Raw genomic sequence first — 12,076 nt, forward strand, 5'->3', positions numbered from 1 at the left:
GAAGTGTTCAAAATGTAGAAAAAAATCATACGACCCCTTCTTAGTTTCCAGTTTGTCTAAGTGCCAAAGTATTTGCAGCAATGAAGTATTGTTGCGTCCTGTTTGTCATTGTGTTGTATTCTTTTTACTGTTGTATTGATGATATGTCAGGTGCGTCTTTTATTTATCAGTTTGAAACGCGGCGTTGCTGTGTTGTAAATGATGGAGGGCAGCTCGAGTGAATCAAAGAAAGAGTGTCATCACAATTTTTATGTTCATTTTAATGATAGATTATGTTGGATTGTCTGCGTGTTTAGCAGTGCACTTGTCATCCAGATTAAATTAAGTGCAGTCTCGGCTTCTTTCCCACAGAGCAAGAAAAAAAAATAGCCTGTCTCCCTTTTTCTCTCGCAAGAGTCAATTTGTTGGTGATAAACACGACGGTCTCTATCAGCAGGATGCACCTGGCGGTACCAACAGCTAAGAAAGCAATTAGCCGCCACTCTTGTCCATGTAGATGCCCACAGGCGCTGTAATAAGGAAGAACCACATAAGGAAGGTGGCAAAGATGGCTGCCACTGTTCAATGCTCTGACACACAGGAACAGCTAATATTCAGGTGGGATGCCAAATTGCAACACATTGAATCGTGTGGCGATACATGAACATACTGCTGTACTTGCTTCCTGCTGCAGTGCACACTGGGTAATTACCCATATTGTCCCCAAACCCCAGCTTTGCATCCAACGGGGGGGATAATTTCTCTCGAATCAAACATCAGATTTTGTCAACAGGGGGCCTCCAGGTCGCTGACGGGTTGACTTTCCTGTGCACTGGCATGGACAAAATGATGACGCTGCTGTTAGTGTAATAAGCCTCGGCATCATCATTATGGATCTTTATGAGCTGTGCGAAGAGACTTAAAAAAGCAGGTTATGTTGGACAAGACACCACGATGCAAATCCTGCATGCTCAAACGCGCTGACATCTGGTATGAACATGTTTGAAAGTTAAAGCAAAATTGTTTGATCAGAACTGTGGATGATGGTGTCCATCAATGCTTTGTAGACCTTCTGTTGTCATATCAACAGTGCCTGCTTTGACTTTTTTCCGTTAATGCTGATCTTTGTTTCAAAGGGAGAGCAACTGGCCGAACTCTCTACCTTAAGGGCCACAGATGTTCGTCACGTGTGCCTTCATTTTATGCTACCTCATTTTCATCACCTCCTTCCTTTCCCTTACCTGTCCACAGACGCTACGAGGCGTATCCTGTGTGTGCAGACCTGCAGGGCCAGATCCTGGCTTGCTACAAAGAAAACCATGGCAAAACTCTCCATTGCTCCAACATAGCAGCTTTGTACCTGCAATGTGTCAACAATGCCAAGCAGGTGTGCATAATGTCTTTTTTTACATTTCATTTAATTCCTTAGTCCAAGTTATGCCCAAGTTTATACTTAAGTTATATTCTCAAAGATAACACACTTGTTCTTTTTGTAAAGTAAAGTAAGCATGCAGCGTCATGGACCAATGACACGTAAGTTGTCTCATTTTATTGCATATGTCTATTGAAACCCCCTCATGAGAATTTTGTCAGAAAATATACACAAATTCAGGCATTATACCACAAAAGAAGCAAGTCTAAACAACACCAATAATAATCTATGCAAATGATCTACAAATAATGAAAGAAAACAATGATTTTTAAATATACACGGGAAAAGCAAAAACAACTCTATAAACAAGTCCCCAAAAACAAAATTTAGAATAAATGCTAATCATTAACAAATATATTTTAAAAAATGTGGAAAAAAAATGTTCATAAAAAAGTCAAGGTGATTTATCTACAAATTTACATCAGAAGCAAACACAATTAAAAATCAATTGAATTTGAAGATTAAAAATACAAATTATTTGCAAAAATCTAAACAATTCATCTAAGAATACTTTTAAAAATACATTAGAAAGAAGTTTTTGAAAATAGGAAGAACATTAAACAAAGGTATATATCACATAGAAAGAAAGTCTGAACAACATTGCACCACCATTAGAAATCCATGCACAATATTTACAAATAATAAATACAAAAATTCTTATGTTTTTAAAGAGTACATTAAAAGCAAGCACAAATACATTAGAAGCAAGTACCCCAAAACGTATTAAAAAATAATGCTGATATTTACAAATTAAAAAATATAGATAAAACAAATGAAAAAAATAATTAGAAAAATCTAGCGATTTATCAACAAATAATAAAATATTATATAAAAAGCAAGTTTCAACAAAACATTTAGGAACCTATCTGAATTATTTACACATAATAAAAATAGTACAATGTAAAATTAAAAACATCTAAATATATCTACAAATAAATAAGTTATTAGAGGCAAGTATCAAAATCAGAATTAAAAAATCATGGAAATTATATACACAATTAAAAACAATGCAGATTATTATAATCTAAACAATTTATCTACAAATAATTTAGAAAAATACATTACAAGTCTCAAAATTGGAATTAAAATTAATTTACAAATGATTATTAAAAATCCAAGTAATTTATTGATGTATAGTACGAGTCAACAACAACAAAAAATCCATGAACATTTTTTTTTTTACCAATAATGATAAATATTTTATTAATATAATTTTTTTTTTTTAAACAAATAATTTTAAAATAGACATTGGAATCAAGTCTTAAAAATATAATTAGAAGTCTATGTTAATACTTTACAAATATAAATAAAGGATAGAAAATCCTGGCAAATTATTTACTGATAATCAAAAACTAAAAATTAACAATTTCAATCCTTAGAAATTAATTTAAAAGAATAAATAGTTACTTTTTATTGTACATTATAAAATACCACTAAATTCTCACAAACCCAAACTCCTGGTGCTGTAGATGTTTTACCTCATGGCCTCACTTTCAAATTAAATAAATATACAACACACACTTGCATCACGCACTTTTATCCAGTAGAATATGATTTACATATCACTCCTGGCGCCCTGAACCAACAGCTACTTTACATTTAAGACCTTATTCCCCTAATACCTGCTGACACAGGAGGCCTGTGTGTGTGTTTTAATGTCATTAGTGCTGGACAGCACATTCGTCTGTACACAAGTTCTAATGTGTTTTCTCAGTCTCACAGTGAAGCCACTCAGGTGCATGCTAACCTGATTTCCTGGTACTCACTATGCGATATATAACAACTCAAAAGACCTATTTACATTCATGGAGCTTTTCTATTAGATTGTTTCCCCCCAGTTTACAATTTCATTGTTTTCCCCACAAATGAGTTAAACTGGCTTCTACTGCTCACTCTCATGGGGCATTAGTATGAATCTGAAAGTCGTGTGCAGGCTGACTTTTTTGAGGTATATACATCATGTAAATTGCAGAGATGTTTTATTCATTGTGTGGGGGAAGGCAAGGCGGCCACCTGCATCCTCGTCAGGCAAGTTTTACGATCTTGCGAATTGCTTAGAATCGATATGGTAATCCCAGTGTTTTTGTATCTACGTTGTACCTTCCAATGCTCCTTTGTTTGTATTTTAGTCAAATCATTTACAAAAGGTAAACATGATAGGCTATAGGCTACTAGGAGCCAGCAGCTACACAACAGCTAAGCACACAAGCTAGACATACATAATAAGTGTCCCTAATTGAACAATATTGCATTCTACAACGGCACATTTGTCAATATAAACAAGTATCAAGTACTTATAGTTGCATAACACTTACCATACCAAGCTTCCAAGGCAGAAGCATATTAGAAAGTATCCAGTAACAAACCTCTTTGCAACATTCAACTTACTGTGACATGAGTTTAGCTTCACTAATTATTGTGGCCACTATTTGTCGACAAAACAAAAAACAAAACAATCACTTCAACTCCAATTCAACTTAAAGCCTGCATAAGTTGAGAACGCTACATTGCGTTGAGGATGCAGTTATTTGCTTACCGTGGTCAAATTTGCAGGAAACAGCTTGGATGTGTCATTATCATGCATTATCACAATATGAAAATAGTATAAAAAGCTCTATTCCTGGCCAAATGTATATCATTTATATTGTCTGTATCGCACCACTCTGAAAGAGGGTAAAATTATCGTACAAATAGGATGATTAGCATACGTTTGGCAACACTGCATGAACGAGTGGTACAAACTCAGGAAATAACAGACCAGTCACAGCCGCAACACAAGCTTCGATTTTTTTCCATGCTAAGCAGGAGTGCGTTCATTAGCAGCTAAATCTAGTTTCTAAAGTCGTTACACTTTTTGTGGTGACAACAAAGAAAGATTTGTTTTTGGTTTATCTTGCTGAAAACTGGAAAAACGAAAAATCAACAAGAAAATTCAACAGCAGTGAAAATGAGTTTTATCGTTGCTGTCACTGATGACATTTAGACCCACTTACACTTTCTTTTATGCCTCCTTCCTCCCACATTCCTAATGCATTCAGTACTTAACACGTCCAGATAGCAAACAGCGAGTCAGAGGCAGCCGAAGGGCAAGAAGGATAAAACCTGTCTCTTTCTCTCCGCTTCCCTTTCGTTCTCTTTCAGCCAGTTTATCATCGGCCCCATCGCGTCCACGGCCGCTCGCCTTATTCCGTATTCTCGCCACATGAGTGGCCGCCTGCTCCCTATCTTTCCATTGTCCACTTCATTTCTTCCCCTGACCCCGCCGTCTCGCATTTCATGGCGAGAGTTTGTGCTTTTCCAGCAAGTGTGACAATGAAGAAAGAAAAACCCCTCAACGTTTGGATGAATTCATCCATCAGAAACACTGTGGAAGATTCCATGCTTCCAATTTTGTGGGAACAGTTTGAAAAATAAAAACCTTTTCCTGTTTCCTGCTAAAGTTTCACTTCGACAAAGCTTCCAAGCAGTCGATTCTAATTGGTGCAATGAAAACACAGCAGAGCACGGATTGGTCACAGAAAATTGGCACCTTCAAGCGAGCACTTCTTGTCTCATCAATACTGTCGATTTTTGGCTTCTTCCCGACAAAAAAATAGGTGTCTGTGCTGGGATAAATAAGCACACCATCAATATCCTACAAAGTAATCGCAGCCTTTCTGAGCGCTTGGGCCGACTGGTTTCTGTCTAACCTTATAGTAATCTAATGTTAACATCTGTAAAACATCAAAATACAACACTGTACAAAACACAAAATGAATGCTAATATCGAGCTTTTTACTCTCCGTTTTGATGCAGGATGTTGTTTGGGTAGTTGTCAACACTTAGAAATTTGCAGATTGATCGGCCACCACTCAGCATCGGCCAATTCTTTTGAAAAAGTAGGTGGTCTCCATTCCATTCACAAACGCCAATTCCCTTTGACTTGTTTATTTTTAGTCCCTTGCCTGACAAGCGGCTCGCAACTAATTATGTCTCCATACGCAGTGTGGAGCCGCACTAAGCTAATAATAATCACCTCCATTATGGAAAATAAACTGCATTTATTAATATCTAAAGTATCATTATCAAGTAACATTATCATTGCAGGACGAGGCTAAGCATGTTACACACCGAGTAATATCAGTATATGACCAATGTTAAAGTTATTAGGTTAATATTTTTATTTTATTAAAAATATTTATTAATTTAGGTTTTTTTTGGTAAAATGTATTTATTTATTTATTTATTTATTTATTTTTTGTGTCCTGTCCAGCTTCTCAGGCAAATCATATTGTTGATGTAGATGCCCATATCGGCTGTACAAATATACTTTACAAAAGAGGGATACTTCTCTTGTTGCCTTATTTGTATTTGACTTTATTAAATGTATTTATATTATCATTTGGTACAGCCGGGCCAGAGCAAGAGGGGATAGAAAGATTACAAATTTATAAATTCAGCCAAAAAAATCCCTGGACACAGGAGGACTTTGAAGATAAAAACCAAAGGATTAAAAAAAAAAAAAAAGTAGTTTGTTTAGTATTGTGGACTATTGACTTTGTTTTGATCAATCAATTATACAGTATGTAATAATAGAGAATAAGGAACTAGTTTAAATATTGTTCACATTGTTTAACTGTCAATAACACTCACTACAAATACAAAGCAATGTACAGTTAATACATGTGATTGGTATCGGAAGATCGAGCAACTGTGGAAAGTTATTTACCCTCCTGAAAGACAATGTACTCTGCAGTGGACATTTGCATGAACAAATCTGTACATAAAAAAATGGCAGCTTATTGGCCAGCATATTACTGTAAAATGTTGTGTGATTTTTATGCCAAATTACTGTAAATTCAAAAACAATACAACTGTTATTTTTACGGTACAATTTTGGCTGCTGAGCTGCCAGTTTTTTACCATAAAATTGAAGGTTGTTTTTCCAGCGCATTACTAAGTAGAAAAACAGTACTACTGTTTTTTTTTTTTACTGTTGTTTTTGTATTTATTTATTTGCACACAGTCACAAAAGAACAATTGACATACAATGTAAAAAACAACAACACATGTTTGGGAAAGGTTAAGAAGTCTCTAGAGTCTTGTAAAGCCACTTACTCTAAGACAGGGGTCACCAACGCGGTGCCCGCGGGCACCATGTAGCCCGTAAGGACCAGATGAGTAGCCCGCTGGCCTGTTCTAAAAATAGCTCAAATAGCAGCACTTACCAGTGAGCTGCCTCTATTTTTTAAATTGTATTTATTTACTAGCAAGCTGGTCTCGCTTTGCTCGACATTTTTAATTCTAAGAGAGACAAAACTCAAATAGAATTCGAAAATCCAAGAAAATATTTTAAAGTCTTGGTCTTCACTTGTTTAAATAAATTCATTAATTATTTTACTTTGCTTCTTATAACTTTCAGAAAGACAATTTTAGAGAAAAAATACAACCTTAAAATTGATTTTAGGATTTTTAAACACATATACCTTTTTACCTTTTAAATTCCTTCCTCTTCTTTCCTGACAATTTAAATCAATGTTCAAGTAAAAAAAATTTGTTTATTGTAAAGAATAATAAATACAATTTAATTTAATTCTTCATTTTAGCTTCTGTTTTTTCAACGAAGAATATTTGTGAAATATTTCTTCAAACTTATTATGATTAAAATTCAATCTAGAAAATCTGTAGAATCAAATTTAAATCTTATTTAAAAGTCTTTTGAATTTCTTTTAAAATTCTTGTTCTGGAAATTATAGAAGAAATAATGATTTGTCTTTGTTAGAAATATATCTTGGTCCAATTTGTTATATATTCTAACAAAGTGCAGATTGGATTTTAACCTATTTAAAACATGTCATCAAAATTCTAAAATTAATCTTAATCAGGAAAAATTACTAATGATGTTCCATAAATTCTTTTTTTAATTTTTTCAAAAAGATTCGAATGAGCTAGTTTTTCTCTTCTTTTTTCCGGTTGAATTTTGAATTTTAAAGAGTCGAAATTGAAGATAAACTATGTTTCAAAATTTAATTGTCATTTTTTTCGTGTTTTCTCCTCTTTTAAACCGTTCAATTAAGTGTAAATATCATTAATTATTAATAATAACATAGAGTTAAAGGTAAATTGAGCAAATTGGCTATTTCTGGCAATTTATTTAAGTGTGTATCAAACTGGTAGCCCTTCGTATTAATCAGTACCCAAGAAGTAGCTCTTGGTTTCAAAAAGGTTGGTGACCCCTGCTCTAAAACATAACAATTATCACAGCAGCAAGAATAAACAAGTCAAATGCAATACATAACGTACACAACAAAAATCCACATCATAATTCACTCCAGACCAACACAGCCTTTAATTGTCTTTTAAAAGAAAAAAATGTAGTTGTGGATTGAAGAGCTTGTGTTAGTTTAGTCCAAAAAGAGGCTCCTCGTTTTAGCGCACATTTCTTAGTAGACATTATACCTAATAGACAACCGTCACTACAGTCTTCTGTTGACTAATTATTTATATCAGATGAATATGGAAAATGATTTATGGAAAACTGTTGGTAAATCTGTAGAGAAATGTACATGCTCAAATATAAAAATAGAAATTCAATATATGGTCATCAAATATTGTCAAAATGTTGTCTTTTTTCAAAAGAGGAGCAGTGGAAGACCGTCATTGGAAAAAGTAATTATTCTGAACAATATATTTTTAATTACGGTAGTAATATTTTGTAAAAGTATGATTGACACGGACACCCAGGGGTCCCCACCCAATCAGGTTACCCCGATTTTGAGAGAGAAATGCAATGATTGGTGTTCATGGCTGTCAATCACAGACAGCTCTGCTTCATGTTGTAATTGTGTACTCTTTCTCTCTCTTTCGACTCCGTTGTTTTTTTCTACTGCTCCGAGCGGAGCAAGAACCCAGATCGCTGTGGTGAGAGGCAAGCGTGCTGACCACTGAGCTAAAACCACAAGTAATCTCGCCAGCACTATTCTTCAAGTTGAATGGCAGACGTGCATGCACCTGTCGCAAAAGACATACTCATGAACAAAATATATTTTTTAATGGATATTTTTACATTGTTGGGGATCTGTTGATTAAAATCATGATTTGTGTGTTTTCGGTTGAGGCGGCCATAGTAGCACCCAAATACGATTGCAATACATAATATGTGGATATTTTAAACTATAATATAATATCAGCAAACCGGAACGATAGAAGAACAACCTTGAACCTAAATTACGTATCAATTTAATCATATTGCCACAGACAAGTTTAGTACTTGGCTTCCAAGGAGCACCTAAAATTTGGCTTAAGACACATAATTTTGATGCCATCAATGAATCATTTTAGGTCTTCTTTATTTTATCTGAAATTACATTCTTATAGTTAAATTCTGGTGACTGAGCAGCCCGTTTTTTTTTTTTTTACCATAAAATCTACAATTGTTTTTGCAGTACATTGCTGTAAATTGAAAACTGTCACCTTTTTATTTTTAGGATGAGATTCTGGTGACTGAGCTGCCAAATGTTTTGCCATAAAATCAACTGACTTTAATAACATCTCCATTTTTTCTCTAAAATTTGTAAATATGACAAAAGAAATAGAGGAAATACAAACGTCCACTGCAGATGACGCTGATCCGCAGGACATCCATCCATTTACTACCGCTTGTCCCTTTCGGCGCAGGACAGATTTACAAAAAAAAGATGTCATCAAAAGTAATTGGACAGGAATGATAACATCTTCAATGCTATAGTGGAAAGTTATGGATACAAATTGACAGAACTCCTGCACACAACACACAAGTGATTTGATGCATAAGCACACCTGGAAGCAGTGTTACCAGATGGGAAATGACAAATTATTGTAGCAGAACCTTAAAGTTATTATAGTCTGAGGGAAATGATCGTACAAACCATATTTGACATCGATCTGATGTTTTGCACCATCTGCTAGAGTACAACTTTACCATAAATGATGTATACTATATTTTATAATGTATTTTTACTTTGAAATAAAGTAACTGCCCTGTTGGACAAAAAGCTGCTATTTACAGAACAGCGTCCCCACCTAGCTTTGAAGTGGCACAATGCACAGGACAATAAGACAATGCACAACATCATCAGCAGGATTTATCCTGTTGGTGTTTGCAAATAGCTACGTGCTTGGTGGAGGGCTCAAATTATCATACTTTGAGGGATTTGGGGAATTGATTGTACGAGGGATGGTGGAAATGGCGGATTCTTAAATGCATCACGATTGGAACATGGACGTTTTTGAATCCATGGACGAATGTCCAAATATGGATTATTTAAGTATGCTAAATAACGTAATACAGACAGTTCTAAAATGTGTAACTAGTGCAGACACACAAAAGAGCAAAAGCACAGCAGTAGGAGAGGACAAGCCATGCTAGTTCCTAAGCCAGCTTGAATGTGAAGTAGTGATACAGGAAAATAATAAATGTTTTGCATAGTTAAACTGAAGTCTACCTGGAACTGTGTGACTGCAGAGAGTAACCAGCTAAGAAGAGCACAATAGCAAGTTGATTAAAGGTGAACTATGATTAATTGTGTCCTTTCTGACTTTTAAATATTGTTAAAGAGTTGAATACTCATGTTAAACAATGCAAAAGTATCAAATCTTAAGGATCATGCCTTTTGGTGTGAGCTAGTATGGTGTTTTAGATACTTCAATTCGCGGGGTTTTGCAGTCCGACTTCGTGGTGACGTCACAGCGAGGTGAACATACTTATTTCAACATTAAAGGGGAACTGCACTCTTTTTGGAATTTTGCCTATTGTTCATGATGACATGACGCCGAATGTATTTTATTTTAATGCATTCTAACTCGTAAATATACTAAAATAAAAGTCCACTTAGAACGGCACCAATGGGAGGTCCTCTATTCCACCCATAAACCCCTCAAAAAACATCCAAGGACCGCCAACAACACTCTATTTACATTTTGTGACTTAAATATTAACCAAGTATTCGTGATGTTGGTATTATAAGCGCTAACACAGACAAACTATTTATAGCGGCGCCATGATCACAAGCTTGTGTGCCATTGTTGACATGATCTCGCTTCCTTGTTCGTGGAACTTTATACTAGATCATAAATCATGCCTCTCACCTGGATAGTAGAGGGATGAGGACATATTCCGACGAGTAGGTTAACTTTGGCATCTAATTTAGACCCGGAAATGGTGAGAACGACACGAAGAGACACTCAGTTCCATCCCTCTTCTCTTCGCAAGGATTGAGTCATTCTTCATTGGAAAACAGGACTAGAACAAAATTATATCAGTTGGCATTCTAATGACAGCAGACCTTGTACAGAGAGTGATGTTTTATTATGTTTGTTGGCTCTTATGAAGTCTGCGTTGAGTAGTAATCAGTGATGTAGGTGGAAAAAAAAAAGTGAATGTCGTGATGCGTTTTTTAAATTAATGGGCCGCGTATGCTTGAATTCAGCAAAATATTAAAATATTACATTTTATTATAAATATGCCTGTTACTACATCACATATATACTTAGTGTGTATTTACAACCTTAATGGAGTTTTTTTGGATGTTTTTTTTAAGCGCTCTATAGCCAGAGTAGAGCGGCTCCAACAGGCTACATTGTAAGCCCACCTTTGATCGCATTTAATTACTATTTAGAATGCATTAAAACTAAGAAATAGGTGTTCTTGTCTTACATGAAGATTGTGAATGATAGGCAAAATTCCCCCAAAAAGTGCAGTTTCCCTTTAAAGTGAAGTGCTAAAGCTGTGAAGAGAATAAAAAGGTACAATAAAGTATTATTTTCATTTAATCTAGGCATGTGCCTAATAAGACAACGTGCGACATCCATCCATCCATCCATTTTCTACCGCTTGTCCTTTTCGGGGTCGCGGGGGGTGCTGAAGCCAATCTCAGCTGCATTCGGCATGCAGTGACAAAAATGCTGCTAAAAACTGCATTTTTATGCAGACTCTAAATCAATCGGCGACTGTGCAGGTGTACCTAATGTTGTGACGGGGTGACTCTATATGTTTATGAAGTTTATTTTCGAGTGTGTTTGGAAAAAGAATAGCGGCCGTGACTTCACGATATATATTTAAATTGTATATTTGTAAAAGATGAATTATGATACCTTTAGAGAGGGTGGGTATGATTTATTTTGCCATCTTGGAACGCCTCCACACACAAACATCTTGCAAACAGACTCAAAACAACAGATTATAAACGTGACTGTGGAGCAACATTTACACCAAAGCATATCCAATACATATTATCGAGACCACAAGGAAGTATTTTTTAAATGTAGATTAAAGACATCACATGTCCCCTTTAATAAGTCAGGAAAGCTTGTACGATCACATCCGAAAAACTGTAAACACAATAAGTTATTGCATACGTCAACAGCCAAAGGAGAAGCCTTATGCATATTGACTGAATTACAGTCAATTAAAAAAGGGCACCTTTTTTTTTTACGGTAAAACTCTGGAGCTGCCGTTTCTTTTTTTTTTTACCGTAAAATTTACTGACTTTTACAATACTTCTACCTTTGTCCTGTATTGTGTGTCGATGGACACTGGATTGAGTTGTACCCTCAATACTGTTAAACCTGCCTTCACCTTTTTGCTCCAATAATGAGTCCTTTGGGGTGTTTCGGTGTATAGTCTATTATTTATGGGAGTGCGGCCAC

The 12,076-nt window shown here is 35.3% G+C and overlaps 1 protein-coding gene across 1 annotated transcript in view; it reads left to right on the forward strand.

Moving 5' to 3' along the window:
- Positions 1-12,076, forward strand: part of chchd3a (coiled-coil-helix-coiled-coil-helix domain containing 3a) — a 127,677-nt gene that overhangs the window by 113,457 nt on the left and 2,144 nt on the right. The window contains exon 8 of the mRNA XM_062064902.1: positions 1,231-1,366. Within this exon, the coding sequence (XP_061920886.1) occupies positions 1,231-1,366 (136 nt within the window). The remainder of the gene's footprint in view (positions 1-1,230; positions 1,367-12,076) is intronic.

The sequence above is a fragment of the Entelurus aequoreus genome, linkage group LG12 (assembly GCF_033978785.1).
Source record: "Entelurus aequoreus isolate RoL-2023_Sb linkage group LG12, RoL_Eaeq_v1.1, whole genome shotgun sequence".
Classification (NCBI taxonomy): domain Eukaryota; kingdom Metazoa; phylum Chordata; class Actinopteri; order Syngnathiformes; family Syngnathidae; genus Entelurus; species Entelurus aequoreus.